General features: G+C 63.3%; 1 protein-coding gene across 6 annotated transcripts in view; it reads left to right on the forward strand.

The window, feature by feature from the left end:
• The window catches only part of CTTN (cortactin), a 39,841-nt gene that overhangs the window by 17,464 nt on the left and 3,375 nt on the right, over positions 1-19,002 (forward strand). For 5 of the 6 annotated variants that reach the window (XM_042958342.1, XM_042958345.1, XM_042958340.1 and 2 more), the window contains 10 exons: positions 696-825; positions 4,102-4,212; positions 5,170-5,224; positions 5,946-6,056; positions 8,113-8,223; positions 8,976-9,086; positions 11,454-11,509; positions 13,739-13,808; positions 15,771-15,919; positions 18,271-18,366. In XM_042958342.1, the coding sequence (XP_042814276.1) occupies positions 696-825; positions 4,102-4,212; positions 5,170-5,224; positions 5,946-6,056; positions 8,113-8,223; positions 8,976-9,086; positions 11,454-11,509; positions 13,739-13,808; positions 15,771-15,919; positions 18,271-18,366 (1,000 nt within the window). The remainder of the gene's footprint in view (positions 1-695; positions 826-4,101; positions 4,213-5,169; positions 5,225-5,945; positions 6,057-8,112; positions 8,224-8,975; positions 9,087-11,453; positions 11,510-13,738; positions 13,809-15,770; positions 15,920-18,270; positions 18,367-19,002) is intronic. The other variant, XM_042958344.1, reaches the window with a different exon arrangement.

Genomic DNA, 19,002 nt, shown 5'->3' on the forward strand with positions numbered 1-19,002 from the left:
GGTGACCCCTGGACAGCCCTGTGGGTTGGCCTTTGTGCCACTTTATGGTCCCCTGATGGTGGCAGCTCTAGAAGCTTCTCGACCTGCCACATCTTGGCCACGTCTTGTGATGCGCTTCGCTGTCCCCGGTGTTAGAAGTAGAAAGTGGCTTCAGATGATAAATTCTGAAAGTCCCTCGTGTCACCTTGGAATCGGTAAAAGCAGTAGTACGTCAGGTAGAGACGTGGTCTCCACGTTCCGTCTCACGGTCTCTGAGCAGCGTCCTCAGGGTCTCTGGGATACGGGACCGTTGGCTTGGTTTCCGCTTGTGCCGTGAGGTGATGCCGGCAAAAGGGCTTCTCCTGATCCCGCTACCTGAGGAAAGAGAACCTCTTCTCCTTAAGAAATCAGAGAAAAACTCACGTTTTGGCGCGGCCACTCTTGGATCTGGGATGACTCATTGGCCCAGCGCAGATTAGTTCCTTTTTCCCTGTAAGCGTCACTCTGAGCTCTGCTGACCAGATGGGCCGGCTGGCGGAGGAAGGGAGGCTGGCGGAGGAAGGGAGCCCGGAGCCCGGCGAAGGCAGGGACTGGGGGCGTGGAGGAAAGGGGCCGCGCGGTCCCGCCGCCCGCCCTCTCAGTGTGTGTCTGTGTCTTTCCTCCCCTCCCCTCCCCTCCCCTCCCCTCCCCTCCCCTCCCCTCCCCTCCCCTCCCAGCATGCACAAATTGAGAGAGAATGTTTTTCAAGAACACCAGACCCTGAAGGAGAAGGAGCTTGAAACGGGACCAAAAGCCTCTCACGGTTACGGCGGGAAGTTCGGCGTGGAGCAGGACCGCATGGACAAGGTAGGCGACGGCATGGCGTGCCGGTCCTCGGCGGGGACGGGGCTGGCGAGGCAGGGGCCCAGACCTCTTGGCTAAAAGCCTCGCGTCAGCGCGGTGAACGTGAGATGCCCTCTGTGGACCGACCTTCCTGACGAGGGCTCCTGTGTCTTAGGAGCTCTTTTAGGATTCGCACGGTTGCCGGGGTGTGGGCGATGTGGCAGCTGGCCTGGGTCGGGGGGGCAGGGGCTCGGACGAGGACGGCAGCCCAGGGGCATCTTGAGCGTGGGTGTCGGCGTCCCTGCTGCCCGCGGCTCACCACAAGCCTCACCTGAGCCGGTCTGCGGACCGGAACCAGACCGGGGGGCTCTCGTTCGTGGCGCGGGCGAGCCTTCAGCCAGCAGGTGCCTTGCAGTCCTCCCGGCATCGGTGACGTTCACGGAGGAGCCTGGCCTGGCCCTCTGTGTAGAGTCACTGCCCGTGAGGCCGGGAGAGAGCACTCCCTGAGGGCAGCGGGCGAGCCTTCTCTGCCACCCGGCTACACGGCATCATCGTGGTCGACTGAACGCATCAGCCTCGGCTGGCGCTTTGCGTCCTCTGTCCTGAGAGACCGGGAGCAGATCAGCTCTGCTCGCCACCCCCCTGCGAGAGGATACGGAGTAGGGGTGGTGGGTCACGTGTTTCCCAAGTGGGGTTCCCGCGTACGGTCCGCAGACCTCCCCGTAGACGTGAATTTCCCGGGTTGACCAGTGTGACGTCGTCCTGACCCGACAGCCGTCTGCCTCTGTTCTGCGTCCAAGGGAAACCGTCAGCTGATCCGGAGCTTCTGTAATCCGAGACCTGCCCGGATCGGAGTCCGTGTCTGGGCCGAGCACGGAATGGCACCGCTGTGTCCCCGCGTGCCACGCTGCGTGGTGTTAGCACAGAGCAGATGCGTGGGGGGGGCCCGTGGGCCCCCCACGCCAGGTCCCGGATTTGCCTAAGCCGGGGTTGGACCAAGAGTGAGCTGCAGGAAACAGACGGGGACGTCTCCTGGTGTGACTGTCATTCCGGAGGTGTCTAGACAGGCAGGGTGGGGAGCGGAATAATCTTCGGGTTCTAAAGAAGAAGCCTGGTGGCCTTTTGCAGTACGAACAGACGAACCCTCGCCCCCGGCCCCCGGCCCCACGTGCTTAGGACAGGAGAGAACCAGGTAGAAGCCTTCCCTACCCCAGACAAAGCCTGTGCCCGTGGTGTTGTGGGGAGTTAAAGCAGAGAGAAATTCGTGGTCTGTCTGGGTCCCCAGGTTGGGTTGGAGTAGCGACACGTTGGGGCAAATGATGAAGCTATCAGATGGCGGTGATAACACGGCTGTCACTTCTGGCTTCTCTGCCGCTCTTGTCCTCCCAACGCCTTGGGCTCCGGCCTTTCTAGTCGCCGCAGCTTCCCCGGGGAGCCCTCCTTCCCGCCAGCCTGCCTGCAGCTGCCTTTCCCCCGTGCCTTCTCCCTGTGGGCCTCCGCTCCCTCTGGACGTCGCCGCCTTTCCGTGGACGCTCTCCGGGGCTGGGACCTGTCCTCCTCACCTCATGCCTGGCCTGGCACCGGGCAGGCTCAGCGGTGTCTCACGAGTGACGGTGACGGTGCCCAGATGGCTCAGGGAAACGCTCGGGTGTCTGCAGCTGGTGTAGTGGGGGGCGGGGGGGCTCCCCTTAGGGATGAATGCGGTGGGGGTGCTCCCATGGGCTCGCAGCCCCTCCCTCCGTGCCTCACTGCACCCGTAGGCAAGGTTAGCTTGCAGCTCCCGGGAGCACTATTGGACCAACCTGTTGTCAGAAGTAAGCACGACTCCGTGGACCCCTGGGTGGCTCGTCGGTTAAGTCCCGGCTCCTGGTTTCAGCTCCGGTCACGATCTCGCGGTTTGTGCGTTCGAGCCCCGCATCGGGCTCTCTGCTGACAGCGCAGAGCCTGCTAGGGATTCTCTGTCTCCCCGTCTCTTTGCCCCTCTCCCACTCGCACTACGTCCGTCTCTCTCAAAATAAGGAAAGAAGCTTAAAAAAAAAAAAGGAGACTCCAAAGACACATAACTCAAGTTATCCGTAACTTGTCCGCTCTGAGTTGGAAAGAGCCCAGAGATCTCTGGGTTAAGATTTGAGGAGAACGTGACGGAGACTCGGAGAACAAAACCCCGCTCCGGCAGGCACGCGTTTGTGCGAGGAGTGTGGTCTGGCAGGCGTGGCAGCCGCTGGGCCCCGGTCCCCCGGGGGGGGAGGGGGGGGTTGGTCAGCACTTCTGAGTGGGAGCCTGGAGGCCCTGGGAGGTCAGTGTGCCTCCTGTCTCCAGGCAGGACGGACATCAGAGTGGAGCCGGGGAGGGGAGAGCGTGGCCCGGCTCTGAGGCCTCGAGTAAAGCTCGGCCGCTCTCTCCCCTGCGCTGTGCTGAGACGGCCCCCCGAGTTCCGCCTCCACCCCAGCTCCTCCTGACCCAGGCGTCCTGTGCAGCCCCGGGGAGACCAGGCGGAGGGCTGTCCGCGCTGCGTCCCAGGCGGCGAGACCATCGGCCATAAGAAGGAAGGTTCAGATGCCGACACTCGGTCAGGCGTCCGGGCCGTCCACGCTGGGGACAGAGCCTGGTGCCGGGAGGCTGGGCGGGGCCGGGGGCCGCCCGGGAGCTTGGTCGTCAGTCTTTTCAGCTTCGCGGGCTGTGGGCATCTGGCATTTACCGAACTCGGTGGTCGGATCCCAGAAGTGGCCTCATACGTAAATGCACGGTGGGGGCTGCGTTCCAGAAGCTTTGTTTACCAAGAGCTATAGCGCCTGGTGTGGCGCGGAGGCCCCGGGTGGCTGACCCTGCGGAGGCCAGGTGGCTGGACGCCCCGACTTTACCGTGTGGGGGACCCCGTGGGTGGACGGGGTGGGCGTCGCGATCGCGGTGGCTCTGTAGAGTGGCCGAGCGCGTGTCGCCCCCGAGAGCGCGAGTCTGCGTCTCCGTCTGGCGGCGGATATCTCTGGTCCTCTTTCCTACGCCACGCGGTAGGCGGGTGCCTCGCTTCAGCAGAGCGAGCGACTATATCGCCATCTGGGGGTGCCGGGTGTCGGGCTGGGATCTGCACGGGACCGGCCTCGTGGCCCCTTGCCCACGCCCGTCACATCAGAAGCCCCCACCCGGCAGGGTCTCAGGTGGCTTCGGGGATCCCCCCTCTGCCGGCTTGCGCACCGGGCGTGTTTCGGGGAGGAGTGTGGACCGCACATGGGGGCCTGTTCCCCGTGGACCGTGCCACGGGGGTGTCTGACACGGACACCTTCTCTCTGCGGCCCGTTTCAGTCAGCCGTCGGCCACGAGTATCAGTCGAAGCTCTCCAAGCACTGCTCCCAGGTCGACTCCGTCCGGGGCTTTGGAGGCAAGTTTGGTGTCCAGGTGGACAGAGTTGACCAGGTGAGTGAGGCGTCAGGGGCACCAGAGCGCGGGTGATGGGGCCCCTCCCTCTAGACCGGGGCGTCCTCTGGGCCGCTCGAGATAGCGCCTCGACGCAGGACTGTGGGGCGGGCGTCCGGGCTTCTAGAAAACCCCCGACCCCTGGCTCTGAGATGACGGGTCAGGTTACGACGTGAGAGCAGGAACACACTGGTTCCTGTGCGGATCCCCCACCTTGGCACATGCTGATCGGATAGACCAGGGTGGCCTTCCACTGCCCAAGAACATGCCCCTGGGGACCATGTCTAGCCACCCTCCCTGCACGATGTCCCTGACGCGGCGGTGTTCAGAGGGCCACGCACGCGCCCATTTCCAGGGCTGAGGCCCGGCGTCCAGGTGCCGCCTGGCACCTCTGGGCCTCAGTCTCTCAGTCTCTGAGCGAAGGCCGTCTGGACCCTGTTTTACATCACAGCAGTTGGATTTTGGAGTTCAACGTCTGTCTGCATTCAGGCTTTACTACCCGTTTGCCGCGGTTCTGCGTGAACTGCCTGTAAAACGGGGCGATGGGGATTCCCGTGTCCCGGGGCCGTGTGCGCAGATGCCCCCGCCGTGCCCGTTCTCGTTACTGACGTTAGTGTTGTTCTTGGAAGAGCCCACGTGAAAAGCAGGCGTACGTGTGGCGGTGGGGGGGTCGCCCGGGTTGGCATCGTGGGGCTGAAGTCCACGAGCCCCACGTGCCCTTCGGGGGCTGCGGGCGCCTACAGGTCCGCCCGCACTGCCTGCTGGGCGTTGCTGAATATTTTATGGCAGCGAATTTCCATGCCCGGAGCTTTGGGTGTTAGGCCTGCCCTATTAGGGAATCGGAGGTAAAAAAACTAACATGGTTCATGCTTTCAAACTTTTCACATGTATTCGGGGTTCGGATGAACCGTTTTGGAGACCTCTAAAAATGTGTTTCCCTCTTTGTGGTAATTGCAGTCTGCTGTGGGCTTTGAATACCAGGGGAAAACCGAGAAACACGCCTCGCAGAAAGGTAAGGCCTGCGGCCGAGGTGGGGAGGGGGCGATGTCCCCGGAGGTGGTTCCCTGGGGAGGGCGGTGTCGCCTCCGGGGAGGACCGTGCTCTCCAGGTGTCTGGGTCCTGTGTCACCGCCGCGGAAGCTGTCTTTCTGAGCGGTGTTCCCTGGACCGTCGGCTCTGGGGCCTGGTTCGTGAAATGCTAACGTCCCCCCAACAATGGAAACGCGAGCCTTTAAATCAACGATGGTTCACTTTTACTGCGCACGCGTGCTCTCTGACACGGCGTTGGCTGACCCTTACGGTGTGCCCGTCTTTCAGAACCTTTTTTACCAGCGAAAGCGTGTCACCTTCTCAGGGCACTTGATGTGTCTCGAGCAAGCTGGTGACTTCCGTCTCTTGCTTGTCATCAGATGAGCCAGGGTGCGGACATTTCCTCTCCCTTTGGAAAGGGATCGTAGCCACGTAGCTTCCAGACGGTTACTTTCCCGAGTGAGAACACGGCTCGCTTCTGCCCCGGGAAGCAGGTGCCCGTCACAGGCTCGGGGTCCTCGCTGCCCGGGACGCAAGCTTGTAGGCCGAGCCCCGGCTCACTGGTGTGTGACCGTGGGTGGCGTTTTCAAACGTGTGCCTCATCTCCCGGTGACTCCTACGTCCAGAAGGTTGTTGTCGTGAGTCGTTGACAAGTGAACAGTCTGTCGTTGGGCTTTGTCCCCGACCCCTGTCTTGTCCCCTCAGATTACTCGAGTGGCTTTGGTGGCAAGTACGGTGTGCAGGCGGACCGCGTGGACAAGAGCGCCGTGGGCTTCGACTACCAGGGCAAGACGGAGAAGCACGAGTCGCAGAAAGGTCGGCCTGTGGCGGCACGTCCTCCCCGCTCGGGGCCCCCCGTGTCCCCACGTGTCCCCGGCCTCCCACGTCCCCAGAACCAGCCCCGGGGAGACCGGCTCACATGACACGCCCGCAGCCTTTTTACTGAATGTGTGAGGGCCCTCCTGTCTCTTCCGTGGGCCTAGGGGGTTTGTCGTCCTTCGGACGGTGGCTCAGCCCCGTCCTGTGAAGGGCCCGTAGTCTGCCGAGCCAGGTCGTTCTTCTTTGGACCGTGGGATTCAGGCTCTTGGTGGTTTATTTTTTTTATTTTTATTTTTTATTTTTTTTAAACGTTTATTTATTTTTGAGACAGAGAGAGACAGAGCATGAACGGGGGAGGGTCAGAGAGAGAGGGAGACACAGAATCTGAAACAGGCTCCAGGCTCTGAGCAGTCAGCACAGAGCCCGACGCGGGGCTCGAACCCACATACCGCGAGATCGTGACCTGAGCCGAAGTCGGATGCTTAACCGACTGAGCCACCCAGGCGCCCCTCTTGGTGGTTTTTGAAGTTAAAAATCTTGTTCTCTTGTGTCATAGACATATGTGACTACTCAGAAGAGTAAATTCCCAGAAAAGGAATTGCCGGGTCACAGGACCTTGACTTTAAAATTTGGTGGATGCTGGCAGAGGGTCCTTGCAGGCCGGGCTGGTCTTCCTGTCCCTGGTTAGATCCCCTGCCAGGCATCGGTGACAGACTGCTGCATCCGTGCGGGGTGCCCTACAGACGCGGTACCCCCCTGCAGAGGCCGCGGATTGTTGGCTCTTGTGCGTTTATTTCGCGTGCACGTTACATTTTGTTAAGATTTTATCTTTTTTCAGTAATTGCTACATGCAGCGTGCTGCTTAGACTTAGAACCCTGAGGTCACAAGTCACGTGCTCCAGCAACTGAGCCAACCAGGCACCCCAGCACGTTTGAATATTCTTGTGTATTTATTTATTTGTTTATTTAGAATAATTGGGGGAGGGGCAGAGAGAGATGCGCAAGGAGGCTCCGCACTGTCAGTGCAGAGCCTGACGCGGGGCTTGAATTTGTGAGCCAGGAGATCGTGACCTGAGCTGAAACCCAGAGTCAGATGCTTCACCAAATGAGCCACCCAGGTGCCCCTGCACATTTAAGTTTTTAAAAATAATTGCCAACCCTTACCAGCAGAGAGCTCGCTGTATTTATTTAAAAACCCGGGTTTCTTTAAAGGACAAAGTTAAACCCCGCCCCTGGGAACACCACTGGCTCGGCATTTACCCAGGGAAGCTGCTGGTGGGCCCGCGGGGCGCTTCCCGTCACAGGCCTGCCCGCCTGCCCTGAGGCCGCAGACTTGGCCCTGGAGTGCACAGCCCCTGCCTGCTACCCGGGCCCCTCTGCCCACCGTGACCCTGCCGACCAGGGCCTGCTCTTGGGTCCCGCTCGGTGCTGTGCAGACTCTCCCCGACGTGGCAGCGAGGAGCAGAAACCGCCTGCGGGAAGTCGGGTGGCGGGAGCCCACGCGCCTGGGGCAGACGGGGCTGCTCGGCAGCCCCCGGGCCCCCTGAGGGTTCTGATGTTCGCATTCTGTTCCACGCACGTGTCCCTGGGGCGCCGTGCTTAAGTATCAGGCCGTGTATTTGTGTGACTTAGCCTTGCGGGGAAGTGAGGGTTCCGGAAGACGCCTCGTGCGTGTCCTCCTCTGGAGGTGCCACCAGTGCACCTCTGCCGGCTTTAGTTCGTGAAGCAGGGTGACCTTTCGACAGCTTGCCGCGGCGCCTCCGTGGCTCGTCTCGGCCTCAGAAGCTTGGCAACGCGCCTGCTTCTGAGGTCCTTTGGAGCGAAGGGAAGATTCGGTCGCCGTTCATCTGCTCTGTTTGCTACTCTGGACGTTTCTGTTCCCACACGTACAAGTGACGCCTTCCAGGGTCCCCCCTGCTAGTGACCTTCCGCTGCGGCCGAGGGATCCTTGTTGGGTTTGTTTCGGTTTTGCTCGGGCGACCGAAGCGCTTTCTCAGAGGTCCCCGCGCTCGACTGCGTTGCTGCCGCGAAAACGGTGCGCCCTTGTCTGCAGATTACTCCAGGGGCTTCGGGGGCAAGTACGGCATCGACAAGGACAAGGTGGATAAAAGTGCCGTCGGCTTCGAGTACCAAGGCAAGACGGAGAAGCACGAATCCCAGAAAGGTGACTCCCGTGGTGTCTCCTCTCGCCGGCCGCTTTCACGGGCTGAGTGCTGTTGACCAGAACGGAAACGGAAAGCGTGGCCAGCCACCCCTAGAGTAGATGCCCCTTTGTAATTCAGCAGCGAACTTTAAGCTGTTTTTCTTTTTAGAACGTTTATTCACTTTTGAGAGACAGAGTGCGAGCGGGGGACGGGCAGAGAGAGGGGGAGACCCGGAATCGGAAGCAGGCTCCGGGCTCCGAGCCGTCAGCCCAGAGCCTGACGCGGGGCTCGAACTCGTGATCTGCGAGATCGTGACCTGAGCCCAAGTCGGGCGCCCAACTGACCGAGCCTCCCCGGCACCCCTGAACATCGAGCTTTAAAACACAAGTCCCAACACAGCTGTTAAGCAAGAAACCGTATCTTTACACCTGTTTGGCCCCAGCACCCCGTGACCCCAGCAGTCGCTTGTAATGGTGGCCACGTGCCACACGTCTGTGTTGCAAACGGTGCGATCGTGGTGGCCCGTGGGTGCTGGTTCAGGCTGTGCGGAGCTTCTTGTCGGGGTCCCGTGTGTGTGCGTTCGCGATACGGACACAACAGATCAGGCTGCTTTCCAGACGTGCCGCGAGGAGGTCCTCCTCGTGAACGCGTCCCAAAGTTTCGCGAAAGGTCTGGGAGGGGAAGGAGGGATGTGGCGCGTGGTGGGCGTTTGGCTGCGTGGGAAGCGTGCCCTCCGCTAACACTAGCTTGCGGCCTTTTCTTGTGCATGTAGACTACGTGAAAGGGTTTGGAGGAAAGTTTGGCGTGCAGACGGACAGACAAGACAAATGTGCTCTTGGCTGGGATCACCAGGAGAAATTGCAGCTGCACGAGTCCCAAAAAGGTACGCTGATTTTGCCTGCTCCTGCTTGAGATCATTCCAGAATTTGTTTCTTTTCATCCACAGTTCCATCCACGTCCCGTATTTCTGCCGTATTTCTGTAGCGTGTCGTTTTATCTTCCCTGTTTGGGGTTGTCCTGTGCCTCCCACTTTTTTGAAAAGCTCTTCCGCTAGTGCAGCGATGAACTCCGCCCCCCCCCCCCACTCCGCCCCCCCCCCCCCCCCCAGCTGCCGATGAGGCCCTGCGCTCACCTGTGCGTCTGAAGCACCTGGCAGGACCCGTAGCATTTTCGGGAATGCTGTTTTCTGCCCGCACATGAACTCCGTTGACAGAGTGTGCTGGGCTTCGGGAGGGGAGACGTTGCCTCTACTCGGGAGTGTGTCCCTGGGCCGTAGGGTGCGGGGTGGGGGCGGGGGGCACCTTGGTGGGTGACGCAGACCTGCACCCGCCCTTGCGGCCAGCACTCCGGGAAGCGGGGCCGTGTGGTCCTTTTGTACACCGTGTCTTTCTTCACAGGCACAGAGACCTGCTCTCGTGTCTGCGGCACGGGTAGGGCCTGGAAGGGAATCTCAGAGCATGGCGGGCGTGCCTTTTGGGAATTACTTCAGATGCAGTTCCTAACCTGTTTTCACATCTTGGCTGAAGCGTTAAGAGTTTCAGTTTGTCCTGTAACCTTGGAGCTGACTTTGGACTCTCTGTGAGCCCGGGAGCTGCTCCCGCCCCTGAGCCCGGCAGAGCCCCTGCCTTCTTTAAATGACGCGTTTGATTCGTGCACTCGCTCGTACGATTCTAACCGAATTGCTTCCTCTCTCGGTTTTCCCCACTGGTGCCGGTGGATTTTCAGATTACAAGGCTGGTCTCGGAGGCACATTTGGTGTTCGGTCCGAGAGGCAGGACTCCTATGCTGTGGGGTTTGAGTACAGGGAGAGACTGGCCAAGCACGAGTCCCAGCAAGGCATAGTCGCTCAGCAGCCCCCTCCCCCCGCTTCTCCCCCGCCCCCGCTTCTGGTGCAGCCGCTTCTAGCACAGACGTCAGGGGCTCAGCCTTCCGAGCTCCCCGCCGTCCCTCATCGGGGGCACGAGGGTGTTTGAAACCCACGTTTATGCTGGAGGGATTCTAACTTGCACCCCTCCTTCCTCCACTCCCCCGTTTCCCCTCCATCCTTCAGACTTCGGGTTTGGCAAAACGAGGCGGTAGCTCGCAGGTTAATGTCACCCTGACCCCATCACGTGAGTAGTTTCTGGGATGGGCTGTCTCTGGTCTCCCAGCAACCTTCTACAGGAGCTCGCGCTGTGGACCGTGACCACTGGGAGCCATTGAGCGCGCTGCCTCGCTGCCTCCGAGACGGGGGGGGGGACGTGTGTGGTTCGGCCAGGCCACTAGCCTCAGGCCAGAGGCCAGGTGGCAGCGAGGGGCGTGGGGCAGGCGTGTTCCTGTGGTCTCTGTGTTTCCTCTGTGGTGGTGTCTTTGGCTGGGGCGGGGATGTTTTTGTGTGTTCTCTCTGTTTTTCGGTAACACCACCTGTGTCACGTGTGAGGTCTTCACACAGAGCCGACAGTACGTGCCCAGAGCTAGAAGGGGACAGGGACTTGGTAGGCATCGGGAGCCTGAGTGGCAGCTGCCTCTTTTCCTTACTCGATTGCAGTCAGGATCTGGACTCAGCCGTTCGGGGCGGGACCCCAGCTGGAGAGCAGTGCGGCCCTGAATCCCGAGGCAGAGTTCAGGCCTCCGGTGCCACTGTTAGCAACGTGTGCCGGGGGCGGGCGAGGGAAGGCGCACACGCTCGGGTTGGTCCGACACGCGGCCTGGACGTGGCCTCGGCTCCGCGTGGCATCGATGCCGCGTGGCGGTGTGACCCTCGCGGAGGTCTGCGTTGCCGCGACACGAGCGTTCGGCTGCCAGAGTTTCCCCGCGGAATTGTTTTTTCTCGTAAAAAGCAAGAGGAGCCCGCGTCTGAGCCTCCTTGTGGCGCTCAGAGCGGGACACGGGAAGGAAGGGGCGGGGACGGTCAGCCGTTGCTGGGCGGAGGCCTGTGCTACTGAAGCGGTGCCCTCCCCGGCCCGGGCCGCGGCCCCCTCGCTCTCCCTGCCTGCCAGCCCGCACCCCGCACCCCGCGCCCCGCACCCTCTGTCCCTCGGGAGAGCGCGGAAAGCACGCACACACGCCTCTTTTCTGCCCGCCTCTCGCCTACCTGCGTACTGAGTACCGTTGTAGCAACAAGACTCGCCTCGCGAGGCAAGACCCATCGTCTGGCGGTTCTCGTTTCTTTTTGCTCTGGGTGCGTTTTCTTGGGCTCTTTCCGGATCTGCCTGCACGCGTCTCCTGGCTCTCGACCTGAGAGTAAGTGTCGCGTTGTGCCACATTTCAGACTATTCCAAAGGATTCGGCGGAAAATACGGGGTGCAGAAGGATCGGATGGATAAGGTGAGTGGCCCCGGCCCGGGGCGCGGCGTGCTGGGCCGATGGGGGTGGGAGCTTGCGGAGCCCTTGCCGCGCGCCGCCCCGTGGACCGTCGCTGGTGGGTGCTGGGCCCTGTTCTCAGAGGCACCCGCACTCGGAACGCTGCTTCCCGGGTGCTGGGCCCCGCACAGCCGTGCTGTGGGGCAGGGAGCAGCCCGGGCGGGCCCCGGCCTCAGCCGCAGCACCATAAAACGCCAAGGCGTGTGGCTGCGCTGCCCTCGGAACCCGGACCTTCAGACGCTAGGGCAGCCTGAGGACGTGTGGCCGCGTGAATTCCCATCAGGAGCAAACCTAATCGGAAGTGCAGTCCCTCGGTCACGCGGCCGCGGTAGAAGAGCTGACCGGCCACATGGGGGCGCTGGCTGCCGTGTGGGAGCACGCGCATCCAGAACGCCCGCCTCACTGCAGGGGGCCTGCGGGACAGTGTCCAGAGCCAGCGCGTTGCTCTCACCGGGACTCTGTCCCCTCTGGTGGCTTCGGAGTCTCAGCGAGTCAGTCCTCACACCCGGGGTGGCTGCGGTCCTGCCACATCAGCGTGGACTGCCCGGGCTGTGGCTCCAGTGTCCTCAAAGACCGGTCCCGTGCCCGGCCCGTGGTCACAGGTGGCACGGCCGGTCTTCTGGAGTTCCGTCGGACTCACAGCCGACCACACAGACGTCATCACCCAGGGGACTCCACGCGTGACCGTGTGTGGCCCTGGGAGCGAGGGGCGGGGCACGGGCTTGGGGAGGGGTGGTGACTGGCCGGGTCCCAGTAAATGCGTACAAGGGGTTGAGAGCCGGGTGGTGATGCGAGGTGGTCCCTGAGTGAGGTGGGTCGCTGGGACTCGGGTCCACGGCGGCAGTGGTGGAGGGGTGTCCGGCAGGCGGGACCAGAGGAGGGGGGTGGAGGGAGGGGGTCGTGGTCAGTGAGGAGGCAGGACGCGGTGATGGGGAGGAGGCAGCCCCCGGCCGGGGTGGCGGCGGCGACGACCCTGAGCGGCGTGCCGGAGAATCGGCTGGATGGGGCAGGCCGTGGTGCAGCGGGACCCACAGGGAACAGTCAGGAGGGCGCTGACGCCCTCCTCCCTCGAGGACGGGGCGGGGGGGCGGGGGTGGCGTGGGGTGTTCCTGGAAAGCAGCATGGCCCACACCGGCAGTTTGGAAGGGGGTGTCCGGGATGGGGCAGGTCTGGTCACACGGCCAGCAGCTGCGCCTTGCAGACGAGGCAGGGGTGGCTCGGTGACCCCACTGTGCTGCGGGCACCGGGACCGGGGGCTGCCGGCCCGGGAGGGGCAGAGCAGGTGGGCCAGGGGCGCGCGCCCCTCTCAGGGGTTTCCGGAGGCCAGGGGAGCTTGGGTTGCCCTGCTCCCCACCTCGGGGCCCCTTTCTCCTCGTTTGTGTGTCAGAAAACGGGCAGCGTCCTGAGCCTCAGGCCTGTTTCCCTGACAGGGAAACCGAGGATGGCTGGTGCTCTCCGTGAGCCCTTCTGCGCGTCTGGATCCGACAGTCACACTGTCGCTTTGCTGGGACAGTTTGTCCTCCAAAATCGACGAGGCAGGGGGCGGGGGGTCTCGTGCCTGGGGAAACGTGGGCGATAAGGCCCAGCGAGGCTCGAACGTGGCCCGGGGAGTCCTGAACGTGGCCCAGCAGAGGCATCGGGGCTCCTGCCGGCTCTCGAGCCCCTCTCGGTGGCCGAGGAGGGGGGTGGGCAAGGGGCTTGGGAGGAGCACACGCTTGGGTTATGATGGCCCGGATGCCGGCCGACGCGTAGTTTTGGGGTAGCTTTTTGGCAGTTTGTCTTAGAGCAGTTTTAGCAGACGTGAGAGGACGCTCCAGACGTCTGGCGGACACGCCTGCCCTCACTCGGGCCCACCCTCTCCCCTGACTGGTTATCCGCACCCCTGCCGGGGCGATGCGTTTGTCACAGCCGCAAACCTGTGCTGACGTGTGCCCGTCGCCCAGGCTCGCGCGGCTGAGATGGGGTGCGCTCCTGACGTTGTCCCCCGTGTGGGTCCACGTGGGTGCATGATGACGCATCTCCGCCGGTGCAGGGTCCCGCGGGGTCATCTTCCCGCCCTGACGCCGTACACCCTGATGCCGGGCGGAGAGGTGGGCGTGGGGCCGGCGGGCTCCTGCGTTGCGGTAGGAGCCCGCACGGGCCGTGGAGGGCGAGGGGGGTGCTCCCCTGAGTGTCCCGCTTCTCTCTTGCTAGAATGCTTCCACCTTCGAGGATGTCGCCCAGGGGGCCCCTGCTTATCAGAAGACCATCCCCGTCGAGGCAGGTGAGTTCTGCTGGACGGACCCGGCATCGCATGGGGCTCCCGCAGGGGGCACGGTGCCGGCTGGGAGCGGCTGGGGCAGCGGAGGGCGCCCTGGTTCTGTTCCCTCCAGGGACAGCGTTTCGCCCCCCTCGGGCGGAAGGCCAGCCTATCCCCGCGGACGCCCGCAGGCTCCCGTCAGCCGTGGTGGCAGCCGTCTGGCGACGGGGTCTGTGTTGGGGGCGCCTCCCGAGGCAGGGCCGGGTTAACCGCCCGTCCGCAAGGGCCCTTCTCACTGCCGGGACCGGGTTCTGGGAGGTTCTCCGGTGCCCGCGTCAGCCGTGGCTCTGGTGTGAGGAGTGTGCCGCCCGCCTGCGCAGAGGCTGACGGAGACCTTCCCGCCTCGTCTGTCCCCTGGCCCCGCACAGGCTGCACACGCCCCGTCCCCGGAGGTGGCCGCTATGAGAAAAGGCCTCCTTAGGCCCTTCCGTCACGTGGGCCAGGCCCTAGAGAGTTTGTCGAGCTGGGGAAACCGTATGGAAAGTGGCAAATCGACGATAGGAAGCCGAGTGTCCCCTTTGCTCCCTGGGTCAGTGTTTCTCAGATTCGGTGGCCTCGGGACACTTGCACACTCGTGGGGATCATTGAGGGCCCCCGAGAGCTTTTGTGTGTGGGGGGTTGCGTCTCCTGATCTCTACTGTAGTGAGGTTAAACCAAGAATTTAAGGGGGCGCCTGAGTGGCTCGGTGGGTTGAGTGTCTGACTTCAGCTCAGGTCATGATCTCACAGTTCATCGGTTGGAGCCCAGTGTGGGGCTCTGTGCTGACAGCTCGGAGCCCGGAGCCTGCTTCGGATTCTGGGTCTCCCTCTCTCTCTGCCCCTCCCCTTCTCCTGGTCTGTTTCTCTCTTTCAAAAATAAACAAACATTAAGAGAAACAAAAATCCGAGAACCTCGGATGTTACGAGTAACGATAAAATGTTACGTGTTCACGTAATGACATTCTCCGTGGAAAAAGTAAGGACGTTTTCCCAACCGCGTGGAAGTGTGGCATTGGCATTGGCTTGGCGCAAGGTCTTTATTCTCACGGCTGCTTCTGCCTTCAGTGTCTTGTGGCCAATCACGTTTAGGAAGGCGATTGGACTCCCTCAGGTGCACAGGCGGAGGCGAGAAGGGCGTGGCGGTCGCTCCTCGGGTCCCTGGACGCTCTTTCACGATTCCGCTCTCAGACGGGCGGGGGTTCCCCGCTTGTCTTGGGGGTTAGGTGCCCGCACAGAGTGGCCTGGTTCTGTAGCACGCGGTGGGCGTTTGGAAAGTACTAGGCCACTGAGTTCAGCCGATCTTTGAAACGTGGTGTTCCTTTTCATTGTACAAAACCCCAGCTTACGTTCGTTAATGGAATTCTCCATCTTGTCAGCGTCTCCAGGGAAAATGGGGGAAATGTCACGCTCGCAGTAGCGGGTCCGAGTTTTCCACAATCGTGACTTTTCTTGGAAGCGTGACTTTGCCGTTGCCCGATAAGTGCACACGACGGACTCCGTTCCGTCGTTTTAGAGACGTGTCTGCCACAGGCCAGCCCGCGTGTGCTCAGGCCTCGTCGGTTATTCCAGGCCAGAGAATGTTCCGTGGAGAATCAGATCGGCGTGCGCCTGCGGCCCCTCCCGCCCGTCTCAGGAGGTGGACAGACGTGTTCTCAGGGCTCGAGCCTGAGAAGGTGGGGGCGGGGGGCGGACGCGAGCGGCACACCAGTGCTTGCTGTTTCGTCGAGGGCATCCTTAGGGAGAAAGTGCTGCCGATCGGAACACGAAATGCTCCAGGTGCGAGGCCTCTGCTGTCCCGTGGTCCTGCACCGCGTGCAGCCGACAGAGTGGCCCGGAGGCGGGCCGCCGGGGGACGCCTCCACGCCCGGTTGGCTCCCGCGGTGCTCCGGTCCAGGGGAGCCGTCGCTGCTCTGACGCCAGCCGTGCCCCTCTCTCCTCCCCCCTGCAGCAAACAGCAGAACCAGCAACATCAGAGCGAACTTTGAAAACCTGGCGAAGGAGAAGGAGCAGGAGGACAGGCGGAAGGCGGAAGCGGAGAGGGCGCAGAGGATGGCCAAGGAGAGACGGGAGCAGGAAGAGGCCCGGAGGCAGCTACACGTGAGTCCAGCAGGTCCCGGAAGGACCGGGTTTGAGCCCTAACTGCGGGCCGTGCTCTCAGGAGCCCCGGGGCTTCACCCCACACGTAAGGGAGCCTTTGGCTGCCCGGTGCCGGACGGTCCGCCATGCTGCTGGCCCGCAAGCCTGCCCGCCGCTGAGCCCTGTCCCGATGTGCCCCTGGCCGTGTCTGTTCCGACCTGTCGCCTCTGGACCTCTCCCCCCGGGGAGAGGGCCGAGGGTGCGAAAGGAGCCCCCCGTGAAGCGGCCGCCCTGCTTTCTGCTTCTCGTGTGACCCTTGCTGCTTTCTCTTCTTGGTCTGTTGCTGTCGCCTGTGTTCTGTGTCCCGCGTGTTGCCAGAGACGGTGGGGGCGGGGGGCGGACGCGAGCAGGCGGGCGTGGGCTCGTCCCGTCCTCCGCCTTCTCTGCGTGGACCGGACGTCCGTGGCACGTCACCTACTAGCCAGGCAGCCTGTGCGCCACGGCCCCACGGCCCCCTGTGAACGGGCGTGGAGCAGCTCACCGCCGCTCTCTGGAGGGCTGCTACGCGGAGTCAGAGGGCACGGGAGCCGTGTTTAGTTCTGTGGGCCCTTCCTCCCCAGATCGGTGGTTTGGGCCCCGAGAACCCCCAGCGAGGGGAGACGGGTGGGGGAGAGCGTGAACGTGCACCGGGCACCCGAGGCATGAGCAAGCCCCGAAAGTTTCAGTGCGCGCAGCGTAACAGCACGTTGGTGTAATTGCTGCTTTTTTTGTTTGTTTTTTCATGTTTATGTCTTTGAGAGAGAGACAGAACACGGGTGGGGGAGGGGGAGAGAGAATCCCAAGCGGGTTCGGCCGGAGGGCTGCGCCCCTGACGTCCCGCCTGTGCTGTGAGCGCAGAGCCCGATGCGGGGCTTGAACTCTCGAACCGCGAGATCGTGACCTGAGCCAAAAATCAAGCGTTGGACGCTCAACCGACTGAGCCACCGGGCGCCCGTGTTGCTCTTCTTTCGGCAAGTGATAAACGCCTTCCTCGCGTTACGGCTCGAGGCTTTAACCGCCGAGGCCCGTCAGCGCCCGCAAGGTTCAGAGGACCGGGCGGCTGGAGAAGGGCCGCGTCCGAGGTTCTGCCTCGCTCGCGCCTTTGCTTCGAGCCCCCCGCCGCCCCTTCTGCCGTGTCGTCCCCGCTTCCGGCCCCTGCCCTGTCGTCTGCTCCTCCCCGTGCGCGACTCCCAGCCCAGCGCCCCTCACCCCGGAGTCCTCTCGGCTGTGGGAGGCTCCCGTTGGCGGGCGGGCCGGTCTTCGCGAATCCACGTGCGTGGCCAGGCGCTTTGACGGGCCGTCGCGGAGCCTCGTACGGCGAGTCGCACGTGCACGGCGGCCCGGACACAAGCCCGTCCGGCCTTGGGAGCCTCACCCGTGGGTGGTTCCGAGCAGCCTGTGTGCTTGACGGTGCTGCCGCTGCCTGGCGCGTGGCCCCGGGGCGCCGGCCGCCCTCTCTCTCGGTCTCCGTCTCAGCGGTTCGGTCACGACGGCCCCACCGCGCAGGCTGGCAGCCGGCGCTGCCTTCCTGGGGCCGCCACGCCCCACGGTCACGGCCGCGGTGGAGGCAACACGCGTTTATCCTCTCTCAGCTGTGGAGGCTCCGGGGGGCCATCCGCCCCCTCGCCTTCGCCCGCTTCTCGAGGCGCCCGCCTTCCCTGGCTCGAGGCCCCCTTCCAGCCTCCGCTTCTGGGACCGCGTGTCCTCGTCCGCCTCGCACGTGCCTGCCTCCCTCCGGGAAGGAAGGAGCCCTGTGGTTCCATCGGGCCCCGGGGAGCCCACGGCCGTCTCGTCTCCTGTCGAACCTCTTACACCCTCAGTCCCTCTGGCCGTGTGAGGTCGCCCCCCCCCCCCGGGATCTGGGGGACGTGCCGTCCGCGCCTTCGAGGCGCCGTTTGTTCTGTCCTCCGCTGTCCACCTTCTGGCCCCAGGGATTCCCGTGCGCGTCCTCCGCGCAGAGCACGCTCACCCCGTTTTCGGGGCCCCAGAAGCGTCCGTCATTCCAGCGTGAGCTCAGAGCCGCGACGTCCTTTCCGAACCCCTAGATCGGGTGTGTGCGGGGCGCGGGGCGGCCGTGCTGTTGCCGTGCTCTCTGCACGGCTGTGCCCACCCTCTTCGGCCCGTGGTGGCGGCAGGAGGGCTGCGCCCCTGACGTCCCGTCTCTGACAATGCCTGACCTTCACGCCACCTCGTTCTCTCGGTCCCAGGCGCTTGTCTCCGTGCTTAGTCCTCCCCGCACTTGGCTGTAGTGTGCGCTCGGCTGTGGCCTTTCCCTGGGAAGTCCTGGTGTGGAGGCGGCCCGGTGACGACCCTTTCTTGTCTCTCGATTACAGGAGCAAGCCCAGGCCCAAGCCCAAAAGCAAACCCCCCCGGCGTCTCCCACCCCTCAGCCGGCTGAGGAGAGGCCGCCCTCAAGCCCCGTCTATGAGGTTGGTGTTTTCATTCAGTTTGCGAACGAGTCTCTGACTCTCCAAAGACGCCCTTCCCCTGTCGAAGCCACCGTGCACGGGGAGGGACCCCCACATACTCCGTTTGGTGCCCGACCCGAGAGGGTGGCCTGGAGAGTGGCCTTCGTGAGCGCTGGGGGAGGCACAGCGCTCAGCCAGTCCGTCGCCTCCCGGTGGATCCCCTGATGCCGCGGATGTGGGTTCTGGTCTTCATGTCACTTACTCTGTGACCCGCTCTCCCTCCTGGACGCCTGCGTCCCGGCACCCACCTGCCACCCACCCCGTGACCTGGCTTCGCCGGCCGCCCTCCCCGCTCTCCTTCCCTCAGTCCCCCTTGCACACTGTGTTCCCCAGAGACTGTCCTCGGCCCTTACTCCTCAGTCTCGTCATCGGTGCCTCGTGACCGCCCACCTGTGCCCCAGAACCTGTGTCTCTGAATTACTGGGCTCTCCGCCTCTCGGGGGCACCCCTGGCCCCGGGCCCATGACCACTCCTGGCCGAGCCCTGCATCCCGTCCCCTCCGTCCCCGCGGCCACTGCCCCGCTTCCCGTGCCCACCTTCTCACCAGGAGATCGTCAGAGGCCACCGGGGTGTGAGGGACAGAACGCAGCTCAGCTC

The sequence above is a fragment of the Panthera tigris genome, chromosome D1 (genome assembly GCF_018350195.1).
Source record: "Panthera tigris isolate Pti1 chromosome D1, P.tigris_Pti1_mat1.1, whole genome shotgun sequence".
Taxonomy (NCBI): Eukaryota; Metazoa; Chordata; class Mammalia; order Carnivora; family Felidae; genus Panthera; species Panthera tigris.